Below are 25,437 nucleotides of genomic sequence, written 5' to 3' on the forward strand. Positions count from 1 at the left end.
TCTGGCATTCACACAACAAGTATCCTTTTTCCCCCTCAATTATCACGTAGTTATGCCAACGCAGGTCAGCAGAGGACATTTTCCCAACATGAAAAGCTTATAGGGTTTTTTATTCTTTGTCATACAGAAATTTGGCCCAGTTCTGGTTAAACAGAGGCTAAAGCTATGTATTTAGAGCAGTGGAGGCAGCCATTAAAGGGCTTTCAGCACAAGTAAACCCTGCCCATAGAGCAACTCTGTACGGATCAGCCATACATAAATGATGTTAACTAGTGCCTAGTTAACACACTGGAGGCAGCCATTAGTGACAGCATTCAGTCCAAGCAAACGCAACTCTGTATTATATGGCTCATACAAAAGCGTAACTTACTCAGGGACAGACAGACATACTCACTCAGACATAGACATTGCCATGTGTAGGGCTGACCTCAGCGGTCAGCCAAAAAAGTAAAACACTTGACCAGTAGTATCTAATTAAAAATGCGGAATAAACAAACTTAACATTGTATACAGGGAAGAAAAGCTTGTCTTCCATGACAGTGCTCTCAGGCTGCTAATGCAGCTAAAGCTAACAAAGCAATGTTGGCTACATAGCTAATGTAGCTAAGGTAGCTTTAGCTATGTGCTATGTTTGCTAAACCTGACATTAATAAAGAAAAAGCAAAAGTAGCCACTTTGGCTAATGTAGGAACATTAATTACATAGCTAGTGTAGCTATTAGCTTTAGCTAAAGCTTAAGAAGCAGAAGTGAGCAAATTTTCATCTAACGACTCCTAAAATGGGTCCACACTAGACCTGAGTGATAGGGCCTAATCATGGTCATCAAATCATATCACAGTATTTTTCTTGCCTTTGACGATAACGGTATTATATTACAAAATTAAAAAGAGATCATGCTTTTTAATCCAAATTCAAGTGTAATAACCCCCTTCTCCCCTTAAAACAAGCCTTTGATGGCATACTTAATTTATCTCTAAGTATAGGAACACAGAAAACATGTTTTATTTTTTCATAATTATTAAATCAGTCCTGTTTAAAGGCAAATCCAAAGGAGGACATATACACGTTTTGCACACATACCCAAACATAGTTGCACCTATTGCATAAACATACATAGCCATAATTGTTGCCCTTTATTGCCTTTAAATTAAAAACTATAGGCATTTGTGTTTAAAAATGTTGACTTTATAAGCAGCAAACATTTCAGAAGTCCTAAACACTTTTCTTTCCTTTCCTGTACCCTGATCCCTCTCGAGGAATATGTACCTTTTTCTGCAGCTTTGTATAATCAAGATCAAATCTTTTGGTCTCGGTTTTCCTATTTCAAAATTTCCATCGACTTTTATTGAGCAGGTCTCCTGCTTGAATCATGTTGAGGTTGAGCACTTTTTTATTATAAATTTAACATGAAGCATCAGACTACAAAAGTATCAAAAGAGGACACTTCCCTCTGTTTAGCTGCAGAGCCTTTATCAGACACCACTCGCACTACTTCAGCTATGTGTAGATAAGAAGCGGAGAGCAGTTTCTATCCCTAAACAATCTCATAAAGTGATCGCATAAGGATACAAAATTCAAACATAGATGGCAAAAAGTGGAAGGGGCCTGCACTTAGGTAGTCCTTGTCTGAAATATGTCCAAATAGCTGAGACAGGAGTGGATATCCTCTATATCCTGACTGCTAACTGTTAGCAACTGTTGTTACTGCTAGATTGATGGATGACATGCAGTTGGGCTGAAACTGTCAACAGGCATGCAGGAGGAATTTCAAAATAAAAGCATAGCTTAAGGGTGACAGTGTAGATTGATGTTTTGACTTTCTATCAATCTGATGGGATCACTGATCAACCAATCGAAATGTATTGATGCATCATTACCTAGTTGACATTGACTGCAGATAGATTGGCAGAGTAGATACCAATAATTACCTTTTTTTTTTTTTTTAGCAAAGATCTACCAATAATACTCTGCAGCCTTAGCATCAATATTATTCTAAGTAATTAAATGTATGACCTATTTAAACTACTGACATTATGTTCAAAATCATATTAAATGTAAGACCTTGCAACTGAGAAATCTTACTAAATGGGTTATCTACCAATTTAGATACAAATACAAACTCAAGAAAGACTTTCATGTTTGTAATGTGGACAAAAGAGAATCCTCTATGCCTGCTGCCTGTGTGTCATCCTGAATCCTAGCAGCAGCTTTGAAACTCAGTGAAAGGTCAGGTTCACAGTTTGATTGGCAACTCCCTAATGTAATTAATGAAATGATCGCCAGTGCAGTGCTGTGGGAATGGATCGATTCAGCTTTGATCAGCCACCCGTCACGCTCAACCTCAGATTGTTTACGTGCTAAAAAAATGACAACATGAACGTCAGCTGACCTACAAACACACTAAACACAAAGGGAGCGATGGGGAGGGGTACACTCGTTATCACAAAAGCTAAGCTGACAGAGTGGGGAATACACAAGTACTGGATATTCCTTCACATCCATTCATTTAGTGGAGAAAGTAGATTTAATCAGTCATATGCCATCACAATGAATACAAAGATGCTCCAAGAAAATTGTATCAATGTAGGAGAGGAGAGGACTCAACAAAGGAGGGCAAAGACAAAGAGACAAATGTGCGTGACAGAGAGAGAGGAGAGTAATAAAGTCAGAGTTAGGTCAAGTGAATGCCTCTGAGTGGTCTGTCGTCCTCCCATGATGTATTCATGTCCAGCAAACTGGAATTTCCCACATATTAACGGCTCCATTTACTGCAGACAAATATAGCAACTTACAGTTTGGTATAATGAAGCCATGTGTTTCAAAATGCCTGAAATATGACATCACCAGCCATTACTTTTAGACTCAGATTAATCTGTTGTTGGGTCCCAGGGCAAAAGAGGCCTTATAGAGCCAACATATGTTTCCTGACAGACCCAGAAATCATCCAGGATGTTGATGCAAATTTTACATGCCAATATTGGATATCCATCTAGGTGGTAATATGATGCTACCACCAGATGGTGGCTGTAGCACAAATAAATGCTGTTAACTAACTGCCATTAAATGACAGAAAGAGTAAAACCATTTATACCCTAAATGTTTCATCACTGTGGAGATTCAAGGTAATGAATAAAAGAGACACATTATTTTAGATAACATTGTTGATAATATACAATGATCTGTGTACATTTGTTAGCCTGGTAACAGCAATACCCATTATCTGTTAGTATCAAGCTAATAAATGAACCCAGTCAATCTTTGGCTTGAAATAATCATAATACAGTTGAGACAGTGACATCAGTGTATACCAGGAATGTCCAAACTATCGCCATACTATCGACAAATGCAGCCCCTGGCCCATTTTTGATTGGCCCACAGCAAATTCCAGACATAAAATGGAATACTGCCCACATTAAAACATGAAGCTCGTGCTTAACTGCACTGTACTTCTTGTATTCAGCCCAAGGCAGTGCAACCATGTTAAATCTAAACAAACATTTTGACAATTATATATTTTGATTAATAATGCCCTGATGGATTATCACTGCAAAGAGCAGCTCAAATTACTTTTCTGGGACAGAGCCAGTGGTAGCCAGGGCTAAATGGTCATCATTGGCCATCAGAATCAGCTAGCATCCATACACATTTACACGCCACCGATGAAGCTGTGGCAGCAAACTGGCTCCTGCAGGAGCTGGGGATCGAACCCACAACGTTACGATTGTGAGACATATTACTCATTAGGACATCAGACAATAAATTTGATATGCAATCTTTCATTTCTCTGCCTTATTTAAAGAAACAGTGAGGGCCCATTTATGTTTTACATGCATAACAGCGACAAAACTTTTAACCTGTCCTCTGCATTCATTTCATCCATATTTCCACATGCTATCTAAAAGCGTATGAATACGGACCAGACATTGCAATGCCACCAGTAATAGTGCGGGCAGTGTTGAGCATTGTAGCCAACAATTAAAGCCAGAGCAGCAAAACACAATGAAGAAGAATCATTTGGAAAATGGTAGAGCTTTACCTGAGCGGTCAGAGGAAATATTGCTGAATATTTTGTGAGATGTAGAATTTACAAACACATTTATGCAATGTAGTTACCCTGGGCACAAATACAGCTACAACAAGACAGCTGGGCGAAAGACAAACAGGGCAGCAACAAAGGAGCTGTGAAGATCTGTGTGAGATAGTGTCCTCTAGTGGATTTCTTCTTTAACATCCACCCAAATGTAATAGATGAAGAGTTCCATCCATGCTGTGCACTCTGGAGCTAATCGTGCCCTCCTTCCATCTATTTAATGCTTGATGTTTATGCTGAGTCTAAACTCAATAAAGGTAACCTTGCATATGCCTGTTTCTTTGTTTCTCACTGTGGAATCCATCTTGCAAAGCTCCCATTTGAACTGTTTGGGCCCGGTCAGAAAGTGACAGGATGAGGGGCAGTACTTTCTGGTGCAGCGGAGTCGTGAGGTATGCAAGCAGCAACAAGAGGTTGGTGCAATTATGACGGAAGACAGTGGCGTGGGTGCTGCTAAAGCACCAGTTTTATCAGAACTTGAGGAAATTTCTTGTTAAAGGAGGAACAAAGAACAGCATTGAGTTGTTTTCTTTTCAAAAATGACAAAAGTCGTGTACTGACACTTCTACAGTCGCCATAGTTTGCGTTATGCAGTTCCCTATGCAGTTTAGTCCTTGGTAGGGGCACACCTCGATAGCGGCTACGTCACGTGTTTTGTTGCCCTGATTGGCCCGTAAAGATGTGACAGACAGAACATTCATCCAATTACACTCTGAGTTTTTTTTTTTTTTCAAAAGCTCTGCCCTTTCCCAAACGCTGTATATGAGTGGTTTTCCAGATGGATGTGAAACAAATCCATCTGGCGTGCCAGGTTACAATGAAGGCACTTTCAGGGGGAATCAAGCTGAACCTCCAGGAAGTCAGACACAGGAAAGCAAACTGGTTGATTTCAAAATAAAGAACTTTGTTTACCAACCCTTTATCTAATGGATCACCATTACATCAAATCAGGAAGCAAAGAACAGCAAATTCACATCTTCTAGGCAAAGTTACATAATGTTTATATGTAGTTCTCTTTATTCAGGAATGAACTTCTGAACTCATGATCCTGCTGCTTAGAACTGCACTTCACTTCAGGCACTGACCCAACAGCCAAGGGTGTGACATTAACAGAGCAAAACCATAACGCAGACAACACTCAGTGCACACAGATCTTGTTAGTTTACAAAGTAGAAATGACTGTTTTTAGTTTTCTGAATAGTGATATTCTATATTTTTGCCTACTCATGACAGAGCCAAAGACCTCAGCAGAAGATCCCCTACAAACAACTATTCTGGGTTTATCGTACAAATATATTTTTTAAAAGTTAACACATGTAGATTTTACGGATTTTCTGAAAACCAAAATTTAACATGTAAAACTTACAGACGGATACTTGAAGAGCACTGTCCGACAGGATGGATGTTAAAGCTTCATGTTGACTGCCTAAATCTGATTTGGGTAACAGTATACAAAGTCATGCCACCTCACGTACTCTCTAAAGCCTCTACATTGGATTTGCAGGTGGAAGTCGCCCCAAAACACACGCTTTAACTTCTCCTTTCAGTTAAGAATTGAAAGAAATACACAGAGATGATATGTAAAAAAAAAACAAAATATTTTTGGCATCAATATTATTAATTTCTGACATGTTTTCCATGTGTACGGCTCAGTAAGTTCAATAACAGACTCTGCAGTTTCAATCCAGTTAGCCGGTGTGAATATCACCAAGTCAATCAGAAGCATCAAGCTATTTCTATGGGGTTATTTCCCACTGTATGACTCTCTCTCTCCCTCTCTCTGGGCGAGCTGCCATGCTTTGGCTGGTCACGTGCACTCGTGCAGCTCAACTGACATAATGAACTCTGGGCTGGGGCTAAGCCAGCAATGAGGCCATGGAGCGCTCTGTCACTCTCTTTCATTCTCTCTGGACAACTTCATCTCACAGTTCCCTCCATCACCCTCATATTTTCACCGTTGTCGCCTCTTTCTCCTCTTCTATCATCTCCCTCGCTCTTCCTTTGAGTCTTCCTTTCTCTCTCTCCCAGCCTGAAAAGAGCGTTGGCCCCCTCGCCGCTCCCTCCCTCTCTCCATCCCTTTCATTAAAGCATAAATAGCTTTCTATGTCATGTTGAGCCTCATTCTTAGAAATCTGCCCCCCTTTGCCCTCCATCTACTCATCCACCCCTCAATCCTCCATCATCGCCACTTGCCCCACTGCCCGAAATATCTATCAGCTGTCAGACAAATAAAAAGAAGGAAGGGAGGAAAAAAGAGACAAGAGTACGTTGTTAACATCCCTGCCGAGGAAGAATGAAAGCTTTCTGCTCTATTTCCCTCTGAAATAAAGCAGCTCAAAGGAAAAATACAGGAAAAGACGGGAGGCTGAAAAGGCTCAAGCTGCTACACAATGATTCGTTTAATTGGACGCTCATTTCCTCATCCATAAAATATCTTAGACATAAAATATGATTCTTCCTTTATAGCAAAGCATTTAGTAGGTCAACAAAGCAACTTAGGCGAGACCACAGACTTCTTCTGGTCGATCCAGACTTACTATGCGGTAAGAATTAGAGCCCGACTGATATAGGATTTTTGGGGCCGATGCCAATACCGATATTGGGGGCTAAAAAAAGACGATAACCGATATATCTGCCGATATCAATATACTGGCCGATAACCAATATATCGGCCAATATATGAAATAAGAACATTGATATACACAGGATATATACTGTACATGAACACAAATGTAGACATGTAAATTAACAGTTGCATTTATCTTTGTTTATTTCACAAAGATGAAACTTAGACGACGTTTAAAAGCTGTATAATAGTCTTACATTGTGGCTGTGGACCATATTAGACAGGTAAATGATAAATGGTGAGCCATATTCACATCGCTGTGGCAAATATGCACATAGAATATGTTTACAATGTGTTTCTTGATAACCCTGAGAAAGGCCACAAGCTTAAATGCAGCTGTTTTATGAAGTTGTTCTCTAAAGATCTACTATTAGTGAAACTTTCTGTCTTCACACTGGTAGAATATGTCACAGGAAAGATAAACACCGTATGAATGCTTTTCTGGTTTGTGCTTTTCAAAGTAAAAGCCTGGTTTAGCATTTCTATAGAGAAACTCCGTTCACTTGTACAGAATGCTTTCATTTTGGATAGTTCCTGACACACTTCCACTGTACACTAAATCAAGTCGCTTTTAGGGGGGTTTATTGAAGTAAAACCTATGAAGAAGGACAGGGCTATGAGAGAAAGGAGATGCGGCTGCGTGAAAGCCGCATCAGCAGGAACCGGAGCTGACACGTGCGGCACACGCAAGCAGCAAAACATGCTCCCAACCTGAAACGGGCAGCCGAGTGAGTCCGACTGCAGCAGGGACTGCTGCAGACTGGGCTGCCTGTGAGCAGCACCTGCTGCTCACCAAGAAAAGCAACAACGATAAGTGCTTTCACGTCAGAGTCTCCAAAACTCTCCAATAACACCTGAAAAAGTCACTAGATTTGTTGCTAGTCGCTTTTTTGAAAAAGAGTCGCTAGAGGGGTCTGAAAACTCGCTAAATATAGCAACAAAGTTGCTCAGTTGGCAACACTGAGTTGGGGAGAGCTGCTGCTGCACTAGCTTGTGTCTTGGGCCAGGCACTTGGGCTGAGTTCAGTAGGGACACACAGAATCCCCGCGCAGCAAAAAAGTTAATATATCGGCTACATATTGGCCGATGTTATTAATCTGTGATACGCTATAATCGGCCTGATCAATTGGCCCACCGATCAATCGGTCAGGCTCTAGTAAGAATAAGCATATTTAATAAAAAAAATAAAAAAAATCTCATACATATAAAATGTTTTGTCATATGATACAAGTTTTAATAAAATAGCCTACAGCCTTCTTAAAACAGACAAAACAAGCCTGAAGGGGTAAATGACAAAAGCTGTGTGACTGGCTGTGAGCTTAAAAGTGAGAGACCACAGCACAGTGTATTTCATTAAAGAGAACCCTTCATGTCTACACTCTGTATAAAATTATCTTTAATTACATTGAAAGGTCAAGAAATGTTTCTATTTCAAACACAATTTTGGCTTCCCATGATCATGAAAACAAGATATTCGCGATAAAACAATGCTGAGTTCATGCTGTTACACTCAACACTGTCAAAAGCAAAGAGCTGACTGTACTAGGAGGAATAAAATGGACATTCAGCCTTTATACATCTGAGAGGACAGCACAGAAAGGGACTCAGTCTTTGTGGGTGTCCATGTTGAGGAGGACCTGACCCAAAGTAGAACAGCAGGGACTCCACTTCCTGAAGATCCTCAAAAAGAATCCCCTGATTTAGAAACTTACTGTCCCTCTACCACTGCTCCACAGAGAATATACTGCATTCGTGTGTGGTTTGCTAGCTGCACAGCAGCAGAAAGACAACAGCCCCACAGAGTCATCACCACTGCCCAGAAGATCATCAGCTGCCCTTTGCCTTCTCTGGAAGAACTGTACAGCTCCCACTGCTTCAGGAACGCCAGCAGCATCCTCAGTGATCTTTCCCACCCAGGATACTATCTGTTTGAACAGCAGCCCTCAGGCAGATGATATAAGACATTGAAAACTCAATCAAACGGATTAAACCGTTTAAATGCAATAGCCATTTAGACACTAAATGGTGCTAAGACCAGATAAAAAATCACATGCAATGCCTATCAGGGCTGGGTATTGCCTGAAGTGATAATTTAGTCACAAACTAATTTTACTTCACCATTTAAGAGATTCTCACCAAAAAATGTTTAAAAATAGTACAATGTGCATTCCAACCAGACACATCATTAAAATATCAAGGTCTACATGAAAAAAATGACCCCAAACGTGTAGAATTTCACATTATATTTTACATCCATGTGGCACATCTTGTGCATGCATATCCAATTTGTATTGATAATGTGCCCCAGGTATCCACAAGAAAATGATTGGACATAAGATTCAAATCTTGACTCTGAGTCTAAAGGCTTTTAGGAATGAATACAGGAAGTTTCAAGCTGCATAAACGACTTAGGTTGGAGACTGGTCTTGTTAGGAGCCTATGTATAAAGATCAATCTCTGGATTATATTAATCAATATCATATTAAAAAAAAAGAATCTATCTGAATCTGAGAAGTGATTTTTTGAACCCAAATGTAAACCTTAATAAAGACCACTCATTCTCTCATTGTCAAGGTCATCCTGCAGACCACATGCACATGTTCTGGTCCTGCTTCCCACTGAAACCATTTTGGTCTTGCATATGTGGTGCATATTCTAAGATGTTTAAAAAATATATTATTATTATTCCCCCTGTGGTCGATTTGGATGTAGCTTTGAGATTGCTCTTCCTAAGGGAAAAGCTGATGCTGTCTTAGCATTTACTTCTTAATAGCCAGATGCCTCATTCTGCTCTCCTGGAAAGCACAAGCCCCCCCTAGTTTCACTAAAAAAAATTAGACATACTCTCAAAGGTCCTTCTCAGGATTTTGCTTTTGTGCTTTTGCCTGACAGGTAGGGGAAACACTAATGACAGTTATGTACCCCCACCACACCAAAAAAATAACTCCTCACCTTTACCAGCCATGCTTAATGATTATTAGATATTAGGGGAATTAGAAACGCTCTATTTGGTCTGTGTTCGTATGTGCCACTTGATGATGTGTCTGTGACAAGGCGTACTATCCTCATTCTGGGCAGCAGTTAATTCTGGGATTATCCTTTTCCCCAACAAAGGACTGGGACTGGGATTATGGACTAAGGTGGGGGAGGATTGGGCTGACTGGAGCATTTAAAGGGGCATTAATGGGATCTCCTTAACAGGCAGATTGTACTCTATATGGCATGTGCTGCTGACAGCACATAATCCTGTAAAAGATTGCAGTCCTAACAATGCTGCCATCCCCTCTGATCTATCCCTGTCTATGCAAACTGGGAGTGTCAGTAGGAACCAAGTTCGATGATCTTACCCTTTTAGGAAATATGTAAACACAGTTATTGAATGCACAGTGAAGCCATGCAACAATAACTTACATAATACTTATACACCACTGGTCTTATTAAGAGGAAGAGCAATGAGGACCTTTCTCAGATGACAACGGTTACATTTGAATCTGTCATTTTTTCACTGAACTTACTGTGACTGCAGGAGAACTTCCACTTCTTAATAAGAATGACATTCTACATTACACACTCCTATACAGCGGAGTGCAATATACAAATCCCCCGAGGAGAAGAGACCGGAGGCAATCATGACAACTACTCAGGATAACATTTGTTTATACTCTTTTGGACAATGGCAGCCATCCTGCAAGCTACTATGGATGTTTTTATTACTTTTGAGACGCCAAACGTGACCCTTTTCCTGTTTGCATATTCAGTGTGCAGCTCAGTGGATGAAATGGGCCTGTGTGTTGTGCTTAGAGATGAAACGGTTACTGCTATTAATGACAACCATGATACAATTTTCCCCTCAGTCATCATACTGTTTTTTTGTGATTGTAATTATCACAGTAGGTTAGATTAAACCAAAATGCAGTAGCCTGCTTTAGACTGTCGGCTTGTTGAAAACAAACAAACAAACAAACAAACAAACAAACAAACAAAAAACAATAAACAAATGAACCCAAGACTGTAGGAGAAGCACTCTGACTTTAGTTTCTCCTTTTCTGCCCAAAAAGTCCATGAAAGCTTTCCTAAACTTTGGAGCAGCTCCTGTTAGTTAAAAATATTCATCCAATGTTGAAAACCATGTTGAAATCAACAGAGAGGAAGTTAATTAGCTCACTTAATGAGCCAGCCAAGGGTTGTAATCTGATGCGGTCAAGGACAGTAGGATTATGCAATTTTAGCAAAATGTGGATAAAATGTCTAAATCCAGTTGTGAGGATAAGAAACGTGTGTGCTATTTCTGCAATATGAAAGATATAAGTGATGGAATCATGACCTTTTTAACTTTATAACTCAAAATCTACTGTTCTTAGACCACCAAACTACAGGAAATTATCAGTAGCATTGATGAGGACTCAGATTAATAAGGAGCTATGAATTCAAAATATGATTCATATCTGTTTTTCTTTGGTATTTTTGGTACTTTTTTCAGTCCCATCAAACATAAAAAAATGGATGATATGCTGTTTAAAGCATGTGGTATCAAAAAGGTATCAAAAACCATCAAATTTTGACAACCTTATTAACAAAGTACCTTTGCTAATGCACATGTGATAAGGTTTCCATGTTTACTTTTGTTTACACAAGCTTAACATGTTTTGGCTAGTGCCAGTGCTGCTAAATTTTGTTTAAGGCAGTGTTACTCAACCCGGTCAACCAAAGGGCCAAATTGTTGGAAAAATACCTTTGCAAGAGCCACAACCTAAGTGATGAAAAGTGGCAAAAAAGGGTTGAAGTAGCAATGAAAATAACATAAAGGTGGCAAAAATTGGTGAAAAGGGGCAAAATAGGCATAGCATGGCAAAAATTGGGGAAAGTGAGAAAAAAGTGGAAAAAAATGAGTCACAGGTGGAAGGCAAAAATGGTAAAAGAAAAAAAAATGGCAGAAACGCAGCAAAAAATTAGGGAAAAGGGACTCAAATGGGCAAAAAGCAGCAAAAAGTGGCAAAATGGGCATTTATTGGCAAAAAATGGGAAAAAAGCTAATAGCAAAAAGCAGGATAAAGGTGGCAAACACTGGATAAAAGTGGAAAAAATTGGCTAGAAGCAGCAAAAGTGGAAGAGGGGGCAAAAAATATATAGACAAAAAATAAAGGTTGACAATTAAACTTTAAGCCTACCGTATAAGTATGGGAAACAAACTAAATAATGTGACTTGCAATAGATAATTTCTGAGGTCAAAGTTTCCCTTCTTTAAAGGTTTTTTGGGGGAATAATATTTCAAATTAAGACATGAAAGAGTGCACTGAGTAACACTGATTTAGGGTGTTTTTATTACTGAACTTGATGAAATGATTTGAATGATGAATCAGTGAATATTTAGGTATATTTTAGTTATAATACTGATAACTGAGATATCTTAGGTCATGATGATCGTTATATGAAATTTTGATATTACATCTCTAATAGTAACATGCAAGTATATATATAGTATGCATATTGATCATTAATTTCTTTATTATTTTAAGTATCTCTGAGACTGTGCGTATTCAATAAACCACAGATGACAGCTGAGGCACAATGTGTAAATACTCTCTAATCCACCAGTTTGTCCCCAAATGTTTAAACACAGGCTGTCATCTATGCATGTGAGTGAGTGAGTGAGTGAGTGTGTAAATAGTGGGGGTTGTGGGTGTCGCTATGGTGAGGGATGCAGGCAAAATCCAATATGTGGAGAGAGAGAGAAAGGACAGAAAAGAGTGAGAGGAGGTGTAAGAGCCCTCACAAAAACACACACTCATACACCCACCATGGGAACCAGGTCAAGCATGGCGCGTGAATGACCAGTGAGATGAGATCATCGACAACTGGTGCAGCTACTGAAGTCAACACCATACATGAACCTCACGTGTGCATATGTATGTGTGTGCTAATCCCACATACTGGGTCACACTGCCGCAGTTGGTCATTGTTTGGTGTTACTGGTGGATTTAACTCATCAAACTGCTGTCAGTCTGTCTGACATATCCTTCACCTCTAAACCAGTATGATACTGGGACACAGGAAATTCAATCCATTAAAATCCTACAAACACAACATGTGTGTGAGAGTGTGTGTATACTAAAGGACACAGAAGGCTCATTGCTGGAATAGCTGGTGTGTGCTGGAGCATTCAAATTTGGCCTGAAGCTCTGGAGGACTTAAAAGCACTAGCTATGCTGCCTTTTCTCTTCACACACGAGTAGAGAACATCACACAGTTTACTTCCTCTGAGTTTTAGCATGGATGCAGGCAGTGCACTCACCAGTGGTTTAGAGAAAACTGGAATCTCTGGAGGTATCAGGATCCTTCAATGCCCACATAAAACAAGTCAAGGGTAGGCATTTTTAAATTATGTAAAAATGCAAAAATCATGCAAATCCTAAATGGAAAATGCAGAAAAACAACTCACCTTGCACAATTACAATGCCCTGTGATTATTAATGCCTTTTAGAGCCCTGGCAGGACAAATTTCCAATTCAAAACCAACGCTGTTCAGCATTTAAATGCCCTAGGCATCTGCTGTGCGTTGTCATTGTGCTTACAGCGCTCTCATGACCAAGAGTAGTGCTTATATCTGCACACCCTATGTATAGAAACTGCTTTCCTCAAAGCAGACTGCCCATGTTTATTTCTGGGCTGTGGCTCCTTTCCAGCACATGACTCTTTACTCTTCCCTCACAGTGTCTGACTCTATTCACTGCCCTATCCACATTTAAATGCATAAAAACCCAAAGAATAAATTGATTTTTAAAAGAGTTCAACATTTGGAACATTGCTTTGCCAGTCACCGTCACTTCTCCCTTGCCAACCAATCAAAATTAGGAAGGGGCAGGACTTATGGTACTAGCTTCAAACCCAACAATGGAGTAGGAGAAACTGATCTGGCTTGATTCAGTTACATTATTTTATACTGTACTGTGTGGTGATATTTTTCTGAATAAAGTTTTTTAAAACAGACCTTATAGTAACTACAGAGGAGAGCTCCTCCTCTCCTAACTTTGCAACAATAAATGGTGGTGGCTGGTACTCTTAATCTAACCGTATGATCTAACCACATACAACTCGACCCAGCTTCAGCAACCAAATCAGTTAGATGACACTGATTTCTATTTTAGAGCCCTGACAGCTGACAAACAATGCAGTGTGATGCAGCACATTGTTCTTTCTCCTGTCACTGACCCAGTTTCTACTTTCCTCTCTGTTGCTTTCTACATGGGCAAGGAACAAGAAAATAAGTAGATGACATTGTACCAGGAGTGTCAATAGGAATATTTCTAGAATTTATCTGACTTCCGTCACTTAGAGGACTTGTTACCTTGCTTTACAAAGTGAGGATAGTTGTGCAATAATGTTATGCTCTGACATGTGTCAACATGGAAGAAAAACTTTTGACTCAAAGCCATGAAAGGCAGGGGAAAAAGAGTGCTAGTCTCTGTTTCTATGTATTTAAAATACAAGCTCTAGAAATCATACTATTTACACAGGAAGCCTGAAATTGGGTGGAGAATTAAATTTTTAACGGTTAACAGTGTGGACAGTGAGTAGCTGCATTTCCATTACCCTTAGAAATGCGCAAAATCTAAATAGCACAATAAAAAACTGGCAATGGAAACAACTGAATTATGAGAAACCTCTCAAATATAGCAAAAAAACGGTTTTTAAGCTCTCACGAGGTTTTTCAGAGGTTTTAATATAGAAATATATCGCAAAAGTGCAATGGAAACATTTTTCTGCATTTACAAGCCACAGGAATTACGTACGGTCTCACATGACCAGTTCACTCCAACGGTAAGCTTGCAGATTTTGAAGTTTTTAACATCATCTAGCCTATGTGCTTTAATACAAAAACTTGGGATTAAAGCAGCCCTTCTCTTGAACATCACGGCCACCTGTGGTGCGTATGCCCTGAGCCTGCCCCGTCTGTATGAGCTGCTGCAGGTCACTTTCTCACCATATCAGCTGCGGAGTGGGGCTGCTCGCACTCCAGACGTGGAGGATTACGCACGACGAGAGAAAAGAACATTCCTTTTGAATTTAAAATGTGCCAGAAATATAATATAAAATAAACAGTCATGAATTTCAAATCTCAAATCAAAGTGGAGTGAAGTTTTTGTGGCAACAAGTTAAACTTAAAGTCGCATCTGCACACCTGGCATGCACACACCTCTCTCACTTTGTCATCACATCTGTGTTTGTATGGATCCATTCATACAATATAATTTACATCTTCAACATCTGAAAAAAAAAGATCGTAATTCTAAAGGTATGGTGGCTTTTATTTTGCTGTGGCGGTGCACCATGATCAAGTACTTGTAGCAAAAACCCTGGAAGAGGAGACAAGACTTTTCTTAACATCATGCTTTTACTCTTACATATGGCCTTTGCCATACACACGGACTCTGCCTCTGAACTATCATCTGTTGCCTTCGTCTTTTGTTCAGAATTGTCAAGGCCACCGCTGTAGCTCTAATCATAACCATACCAACACCTGTAAAAGAAATTTATCCTCTCAGACACACTGTTCTTAAGTGTGACATAGCATCAAATCTTGCATCATATCAGCAGATACAGTTGTTCTAAATCTTCAGTGGAAAAATGCTGATCACTTTCTTTTTTGTTGTGTGAGGACTTTGTATGTCTAGTACTGTTTGTTCTTGTAGAGTTAAGTTCTCTGGATGGCTGTTGTATCTGATGGCAAATGAAAGACCCCACTCATGACTGCCAAGATGATAGATGTGATTATGAAACTTTTTAACATAAACACACTCAACTGGACAAGACAAGCCCTGGTAAAAGAAGCCATTTTATAACCACATTTGTAATGATCTGAAACTACTAAAGAGTTCATAAGATAGGAGTCACATCAGAGTTCTCCTAGAAAGATGAGGTCCATAATTTGTGTTTTTGTTGTACAGATACTCACAACTCCAGGACCAGCACCATCTCTGACGCCATCTCAAAGACCTGGTAGAGGTTGACCACTCGAGGGCTGGCTGTGGCTAACTCGAGCACTGCGATCTCGTGGATGATCTCCATCCTGCAGTCTTGGCCTTTCCGTCTCTTCCTCATGAACTTTGCCGCGTACTCGTTGCCTGTGCATTTCTCCACACACTTTCTGACCACAGCAAACTTTCCCCTGGAAGACAGGAAGATCATAAATACTGTTAATGAGGGTGTTTAAGTTAAGACTATTTCAGACACTCTAGCGTATACTACAATACTAACAACTGTACTTAGGAACTCTGAAGTTGGCAGTGTAAGCCTCAATTTAGTGTGCTTTTATCTTCAATGACAACGCCCATGTTTAGCAGGTGGTGTTAACCACCTTTCAATTTCCAACCTACAATTTTCAACACTGATTGTTCTTGATGAAAAGGAAAAAACCTTTGAATTATAACTGTGATAGGCATTAGAAATGTAGTGCCACCACTCTTATTACTTTATTGTGTGATACAGTAAACCAGGTTATTTTCTACATGCTGACCTCCTCGGATTAACTCGCTCTGTAGAAGAGTGCCACTTTTTGGTTACTTTTCCCTAAGAGTTGTGTCACAGATGATGCTGAAAATGCAGTGTCAGTAAGTGAAACTGTGAGGTATTCTGTACCCAGTAGCAGACACTTCCTGTTTGTGGCCTAAATGTGTTTTCTTTTTGCAGTGAGCTTAATGTCAAACTTCTTTGTTTGTCCAAGTGTTTTTTCCCCTGATCCAACAGAATAAGCATAAGTTGTCACCTCCCATACAGCATGTTTTTTTTAGTTAACATCTCCCTGTGTAAGTGAACCAATAGTCTACTTATTTCTCATATTTGGCTCATTTACAGCCTGATAATTTGCCCCGTGAAACAGAGTTACAATGGGTAGTGGTGAAATCTGTCTACTGAGACAGTCACTATACAAAGTTTTATCTCTTTGGCTTTGTTCTCCCCAACTCCACTACTTTTAAGGGTACAGCAACACTACATACTACATACTACACACTACAGGAGTCCAAAAGAAAGTCAAAGGCTAATAAAACAAAGTGGTTTTAAGATAAGAATAAATATGGAAATCTCATAAAAAATCTAATCTTATCCAGTAAGTAAACTGTTGTTCTTTACTGTAAGAGTTAAGCTTATAAAAGGCCTTTATCAAAGTCAGATTGAAAGCTGCTTTAAAAAGTAAAAGTTGCAGCTGGCACCAGAAGTTTACCCACTAATGAGGCAAAGGCTGATGCCAAAAAAAAAAAAAAAAAAAAAAAAAAAAAAAGGAAACTCTCTGGACCTTGCTGTGGTCATTTCCCTTCCTTCTCCATCACAAGAGTCTGGCCTGACCCAGTTCTATTTTGGTCTGGAAGATAAACCCGTGCAAGGACCACAGCTTTGTGTGTGCACACTGCCCTGGGGAGATCCTGTGAAATGCGGCTGGTGATGGAGATGACAGGCCCATATCGTGCCTTCCCTCTGGCTACTGTTGGCAGTCAATGCTCCAATAATCAGCAGGGTGATCCTGGCTGAACGTGGCCAATCTACTGCCAATACTCACTCACACTTACATGACAAAACTGCTCTCATTGCTTCTTTAATGTGGCTTGACATTTAGATTGATGGTACATTAGGATTATAAAAAAACAGAAGAAAAAAATAGATCTCTTGGGGTTCTATATATTGCCAAGAGCAAAAATGTGTCATAAATTCAACCTGCTTTCAACAGAGACAGAGAGAGAGCTGTGAAAAACTGAAGGTGCATAACTTTGTCTACTAGTTAAGGAAGTTTTATAGAGAGTATGGGGCCCCAAAAAGGATGAGGTGTTAAGGTTCAACAAAAAAATACAGATATTGTTACGCAACAATGGACTTCAATGCAGAGCAGCACAGCAGGCAGTTAGTTAGATAGATGGGTGAAAGGCCAATATCCCCTTTGTATTTGATAGGCTGCCATGTGTTTCTGCAGGCCACTGCATACTGGCCGAACAGAGGATAAACACGATTCAGTCAGGACCACTTTGTCAAGAAACTCTTTATTAGCAGTGATTAATTAGCTTTAACTGCTTTTATTTATATTTGGTGGTGTGGCTGTTCTGGAATCCCCATGCCCTTCTACGTGGAAAGCATCAAGCCTGAACAGCACACACTCCTGCTCTTCTTGTGCTAACATGGAAAGCCTGAGACAGAGAGAGAAGCAGCAATAAACCCAGAGCAGAGCAGGCATCAGTGACAACAGAATGACATTGATTAAATCAGATAAAGCATAGATGAGGAGCTGGGGTGGAGGAGGGTTGCATAAAGCAGCTTGCAGAGGAAGTAGCAAAGTATAGCCAGGCTAGAGCAGTTTAAATATGACAGCATGAGTGCAATTAGCCAATAGCATTCTTAGAGTAAATAAGCTGGCCATCACCTGATGGATTTCTTGCATGACATCAGCTGATCTCATATATATGGCAGCACTTGACTCCATGGCCTGCCTGAACTAACACTGTATGGTCGATTTTTTATAAAATAGCTCAGATTAGTTGAAGTAGTTTCCACTGATATATTTTAAACACACTGATGAAGAAAGTTTAGATGATTAGGTGACACGAGAGGTTAAAAGGTAACTGACTTGTGAAAAATTCAATGCATTTCTCCTATATCATCATTTATGGAATGTCTCTGTTCAATCTGTTTACTTGGTCAGAACTAACTGGCATTTTCTCTAATATGACAAGAGTTAGACCGGACAACTCTAAATCATTCCCTAGCTGCTTTGATGTGTTAGCTGAAGCTGAATAAGAAAAGGTCATGGCTTAAAAATCAGTCAGCCATCTCTTTCCCCAATACATTCACTTTAAATGTCTAATCTTCAGTTTATTCACTCAGGAGAAAACACTGAAACTCAGAGGACTTCATCCCGCTTCCAGCTGAAACCAAGTCAAATTCATCGAAATGTACCTGGCAACAATACCCAATTCTGATTCTGAAACCAAAGACTTTTAGAACTTTTATAGAGTTTTATTATTGTGTGCTTAGAGGAAACTGCAAAACATGCAGCCCAATATGTGAGTCTAATACACAAAGAAAAAGACTGTTAGACAGCCATAAAGGGCCTGTATCAGAGTACAGACTGTGATAGCCAACTTGAGGCCTGAAGCAGTAGACTGGGCTGCTTCATCCTCATGTGAGAGTCATAAGGCCGACGCAGCTTGGAGCTAAGGATTCCGGCATCATCGAAGAGACTTGAAATGTTGGTGTAGTTGGTGTCTGCATTGTCAAAGTTAATTAAAAAAAACAAAAAACAAAAAACACTTATTCATGTTAAATGTTTCCACCAGGAATGTATTTAACAGTCTGAATACTGGCCCTGGTAACAATATAGTACTGTGTTAGAGCTGAGCCAGCAGGTGAACTGATATGAAACTAATCCGACAGTTTTTGATAATCACTTTTGTATTGATTTTACTTTTTAAATAATCAAAATTACCTAGTTTATCTCAACTGCTTTTTATAATCAGTTCAATCTTCGAATTGTATGTTTAAAGGACTGAAGTTTTAGGTCTGATTACCTTCAAATATCAGTATCGACATCAGTATCAGCTAAAATTAATTTGCAAATATCAGCATATTGGACAGCGGCAAAAAAAAAAAAAAAAAAAAAAAAATCCAATAAAGTACATCCCTAATCTTTTTTCTGGGGCTTTTCGTGCCTTTATTCCACAGTGGAGGACAGTGGATAGTGTCGGAAACAGAAGAGAGAGTGGGGAGAGACATGCGGCAAATGACCACAGATCGGATTCAAACCCGGGCCGCCCACTTACATGGGTTGCTCCTTAGACCGCCATCTGTGCGCCCCCGGCTGTAGCGTTATCTTAACGTTGTATACTAACTGCCATAAAATCACAAAAGGAGGAGAAAGAGGTAAAGTTTGTTGACATAACTGTCACCGAACTTACAGACTGTGCAATTTTTTGCTAGTACCAAGCTTAAAAAAAAACGACTCTTAGAAAATCACTTCAAATACTTGCTTTGAAAGAGAAATATTCCTAGAAATGCAAACTTTAATTCCTTGCAACATAGGCACAGTAGAGTGATGCTAATAGATGGATTAGGCTGATTCTCTGTCAATAATATTGCAGAGACTGTGGTAAAAACCTGCTCTATATTTGAAGTGTTAAGAGAAAAGTCCTGTTTGATTCTGTACTGTACAGTTTTATAAAAAAAAAAAAAAAAAGACCCTAAGGGGATGACTGATTGAGTTAGCTTCCATCATCCCTCTCTGAAGACATTGGGACAGCACTAACACATGTGACCTCCGACCATCCCTCCAATCTCATTAGCTGCATAATTACCTTTCACCTCACCTTTAACACACATATGGACACTGTCAAAATCTGGCAGGTGTGCTGTCAGCGTTTAAGCGTGTGCCAATACGTAAGCAGGTGCAGCATTAAATCAAAACTTCCTTATATCGGCTAAAAACTGATTTATCACAGCAGTCTTCATATTTAAGACTGCAACTTCCTACTCTTGACGAAACCAATATATAATGTCATGGAATCTTTTTTCAAGTTAATATCATTTTTAATGTTGGATTTATTGTTTAATAAGGGCAATCATTAAATTAGTCAAGTTTGAAGCTGCTAAGAAAGCAGATGGACATTATGAATCACTCAGTTTTGTATAAAATGACAACAAATCTGAACTATGATTAAAAACACATTATAAGAGCTTTCATGACCATGCTCTTTAGCGCTGCACACTGATGCACTGATACAGTGGAGGTTATCCAGTTTACAGTGCACTGGTAAACAGGTTTCATTATTCATTTCTTTGTTTTAATGAGTTCTGTCACAGAAAGCTGTAGATTATTTGAACGTCCCTCTCTTAATCTAAGTCAGTGTTGAAAGACCAATGCTACCAGTATGTTTTGGTCTGGGTGTGGATATATTGGGAGCAGCAGATAGATGCTGTTTGGTTTGGGAGTCTGGGCCTGCTCTTTAGAAACCATACTGGGCCACCACAGCCTTTTCTAAAGCTGTGTCAGCAGATTTCCAAAGCCAGCAGCCTCATTCACAGACTACACCCTGAAAGAGATGGCTTTTGTGCCTGTGTGTGAGAGAGTGTGTGCATTTGTGTGTGTATTCAAATGGTCCAAGCCAGAGGTGATGGCACGGTTACAGTTACTGTAAAGAAGCTGGCTAATGGATGCAGTATTTGGCTTTGGGATGTTACAGAGATAAAGCCACACTGCAGCAGAGAGCTTCAATGCTCTGCATCAGCTCTCTGCAAGTTCATTACAGCCTAGTTAAAGTGTTGTGAACACTAAAGGCCGGTTACGAATACACAAATTTAGCCAGATGTTACGCTCAAATATGGACATTTGGAACAACAAACTCCTGTAATGTGACATAATCAAAGATTTGCCTCGCATACACCATGACCAAAATTAAACAAGACTGGCATGTCAGAGCACTTGTTCAGCTCAGTAGTTAGAGCAGGGATCCCGATCCTGCAGTGGTCGCCAGAACGATTCCTGGGCTTGCGTCCGTTTGGTGCATGCTCCCTCCACCCTCTCTTCCCATGTTTCCTGTTTCTCTTCAGCTATCCTGTCTAAATAAAAGACTAAAAGGCCCCAAAAATAATCTTTACAAAAAAGGCATTTTAGGTGTATTTCAGAGCCATAAACGTAACAGAATGTAACATAATAGATTTGGCCTACTTAACATGACTGCCAGTGACTGTGTCAAACCACCTCATGAGCACTCACAAACAGAGAAACTCTAAAAGACCGGGTGGAAAGAGATGCTTCTCCATTCACACAGTTATCTTAAATCCTTTACGCCCATGTAGCTGACATTGCAAATACCTTCCTTGTTTAGTTTTTCATTAAAATGTAAAAATATGCTCATCAGACTCTATTTAATGGAAACTACACAAAGAGGCATTTGTGAGTATTTTGTTTTCAACATCTCATTTGGTCTTAAGTCACTGGGGTCACAAATTTAAACCATAACACCATTGTTTGCTATCACTCAGTGCTTCTGTTGCAAAGGAGGTTTTATTTAATGCTTTCCTTGTAAAATGTGCACTACACAGGTCTGCTGGGAATATTTATTCAGCACTTGCATTGAGTAAGAAAAATGTCCTTTTTCCCATTTAGACTGGGGGCAGGACAGACATTGTGGCTTCAGATTCAAAAGATCTAAAGTGCCTTGAGGTCAAATAAATTGCATTGGCAGCTAAAGGACACTGATGATCTTCATGCTGCAGCATGGATCAAAAAACCTGCCACAAACTCTACTTTGGGACAACTTTGTACATGTTTTAACATACTAAGGTTTTTTTGTTACAGTTAAAGACATTACTGATATCTTACTGTGGTTACCTGACAGAGATAAAATGAGCTAGAAAAGGGCTTCAGCCAACAACAAGCTAGTAGCTATCAGTGATTTATATAGATGGCGATGCTGATGGATCATCGCTGCTGTTTGCACTCTCATGGCCCGGCTCTGTTAAAAGCTGCCAGGCGGCCCTGGATGCATTTAATGAAATAAAGATTTTCACTGGCTCATGGCCAAACACTTCCACCGACATTGACGGATTCCCCCTGTGCATACCACGGTTGGCTCTAAGCCACAGACACAGAGCTAGGGTGACCCACACCGAGATCTAATGGAAGGAAATTGATCAGCTGGTGACCCTGTTCTTCCAAATCTCAAATGGTTTTTAGGGGGCTCAGGTCAGCCAGTAAAAAGGGTATGGTGTAGGCTAGAGCTGCTTAGCCTGGATTTTACCATGGCACAGACATGAGTATACACGAGTATACTCGACGTATCACCACTTTTGCCATGCACGATGACACTATCGTGAACATGGAGTATGAATTATGTGGAAGGTTTGAGCCATCAGCGTGAATTTCTCGCTGGAGTTTCGCTTCTCCCATTGTCCCCGAACGCATCTCTCACAGCAGAGAGCTCTCTCCCCCGCCCATCCAGAAAACTCCGCACATGTGCATGTTTGTATTAGCGGAGAGAGAAGCAAAGGAGAGGAACGTAAACAGCAGTGTGGCGAGTTAGTGGAGAGTGAGCTGCGTACAGAGACGGATAACGGGAAACAGCGCTGGGTCTGTCATCCAGCAGTCGTTCAACTTTGAAAAGGAAGAGGTTAAACTCACGCGGACTCCGAGATAACGGCAGCAGTAACACAACACATCGCTAAAGATATGAACCAAATTTTGTTGAAAAGCCAGGATTTGAAAAACTCATAACATTCCGCCCAGAATACGTGATTTGCCTGGGCGCGAACATTTTGCTGAAAACTCCCTGCCAGAGTCGTACATGTCAGAGAGAAGATGGCCCAGCAGCGGACAAATGTGATCCACTTCTCCACAACTATGGAGACTTATCTCAGCCTAACAGCTCAAAACACCGACAACAAGTAAAAATGTTCCTGCCTCCAAACAAGCTTTTTTCTCCCATGATCACACAGGAGAGTTTCTTGAACAAGATCTAAAGACACTCTCATGTCATGAACTTGTCAAAAATCACTCCAGCATTCATCAGCACAGATAACTGACAAATATAATCACAGCTGTGAGCCTGAATGGTGGACTAGACTGCAGGGTTTTGGCCTTTGGCCGCATGCAGGATTGGTGAGTTTTGTGTATGTGTGCTTCACCCTTAATGAGGAAAATAATCATTTTATAATCAGCTATAGTAAACATAACTAGGACTTTCCATACACTGTAAAAAACTGAGTATTTCATGATTTATGTATTTTGGATTTATTAGTAAAAGATTGAATGAAATCCTTTTCAAAATAAAACTGCTATATTTGACTTTATATTGATTTTTACCCTGTCTGCATACAATTTAATTAAAAATCCAATCGAACAGTAGATTTTAATCACCAAACTGGTGTCATTAATGCCTGAATTAAACATTATACAGCTGCTAAGAGGACATTTCAAAATATCGCAATACATATTGTGTATTGGGATATAGCAAAAATATATCAGGATATCAATTTTAGGCCATATCGCCCAGCTCTAATCTGATATAAAAGAGTTTAATTAAAAATATTGCCACTCTGTGGGTGGCTCTATGTCAGTGAGCTCCTCATGTTAAATCCTGGCTCAAGAGCCTGGACTGGTTATATGCAATCACTAAAGAGCTCTGCCCTTAGCCATATGGACTAATAAGAGAGTGGCCATTTCTGTCACTACCCCCCCACCCACAATGGAAAAGCTTTTGGCCTGAACCATATGGAATTCAATGACTGTTGCACCATTGTCGTAGACACTAAAGGAGCTTGGCTGCGAGCCATCTGGGACTCCTACAGCAGGGATACACTAAAGGGTAATACCTTAAACCCCCATTACCACAGCCTCAAACACCAACTGTTTCAATACTGAAACAGATTCTGATTTTCACCATTCCCAGTTTCTGTATGGTTCATGTTTAGAGAATATTCTGTAAACTCTGAAAGTGCAGACTCTGACAGCAGCCCACATGGACAAAACTACCCAGTGGTATTAGTTAGGAAGTGTCTCATTTCCAGTATTAGCTCTTACTGTCTGACAGCTATAAGTTAACATGTTCTTTTACTTTTTAATATGTCCCAGTTTTCCTTTGGATTTTCATCATACAATGAGCTAGCGCTTTGCTAACAATTAAGAAGCAGTTGGTCCCTGGGTTCGAAAAATGATCACTTCCTGTCCTTAAAGAAGGTCCAGTGGAATGTTTCACCTAAAGGTGATGAACACCTTTAATATCAGATGGGACATTTTCAAAACAGTTCACCAGTCACTCATTGAATCAGTCTTTCCATTTGATAAAGCTTTCACTGACAAAGCCAAAGATGACATGACATGGTTCCATCAATTGGTGAAATGACACCCAAACATGCACAGGAAGAACGTGCCATCGCAAAACAGAAAGGCCCTGTCCCACAGAGATTTGAACCAGAAGCTTTCTTGCAGTGAGATAATGGAAGACACACCCTAGTCTATATCACACTTGAAACGCTCATAAAGGTGTCTCACTTCGGCAGTTGGTTGGACTGGACCCATGCACCTACATCTCTGACACACACAGAATCTGATTTATGTTCCAAATTATGGGATCGGGAATTCTTCCTTGAAATGTTTTCTAATTCTTTTTCAATGCTTCTCTCCATGTGCACTTCCTGCTTTCCAGTAATTTTTGTGTTCAGCACAACTGGAGCTGGCATTTGTGCACTGGCTATAGTGAAAACTGATTATATAGAAGAAGTCAGATCCCTGCTATCTTTTTCTTTAGGAAGCCCTCATCAGCCATGCTTATATAGGGGAAAGGATAGCCAGATTGAGAGTTTTTATACGGTTACTTCACCTGGAAATCTCTGAAACAGACCCAGAGAAAAGTTGGATACAAACATGACAACCAGGATCCCATTCAGCCAATCCTTTAAGTGTATTTATGGATAAGTAGTCAGAGTAGCTCTGGACTAGGATCAACAGGAAAGTTGGCCTCTCATTTTTTAGCTCTGTGTTAGTCTAGGCTGGTGTCCAGGCTACTGTTTAATCTTGGTTTGGCCCATAGACTGTATCAACAGGGGCGTAGTGTCAATGACATCACCTGTTGGTTTCTGATGCACACTTTGAAGCCAGACGATGGTGGTCACCCTACACCTTCTAAAACTGGCCTTTGGGCAAACTAGTTCGGGGTGAAGAAGTTGAACTTAGGTGAGCCCATAGCAT

General features: G+C 40.0%; 1 protein-coding gene across 1 annotated transcript in view; it reads right to left on the bottom strand.

Moving 5' to 3' along the window:
* stk17a (serine/threonine kinase 17a) overlaps window positions 1–25,437 on the bottom strand; it is a 45,035-nt gene that overhangs the window by 14,370 nt on the left and 5,228 nt on the right. Inside the window, exon 2 of the mRNA XM_041814156.1 lies at window positions 15,670–15,882. Coding sequence (XP_041670090.1) covers window positions 15,670–15,882 — 213 coding nt within the window. The remainder of the gene's footprint in view (window positions 1–15,669; window positions 15,883–25,437) is intronic.

This window comes from Cheilinus undulatus, linkage group 19, assembly GCF_018320785.1.
Source record: "Cheilinus undulatus linkage group 19, ASM1832078v1, whole genome shotgun sequence".
Classification (NCBI taxonomy): domain Eukaryota; kingdom Metazoa; phylum Chordata; class Actinopteri; order Labriformes; family Labridae; genus Cheilinus; species Cheilinus undulatus.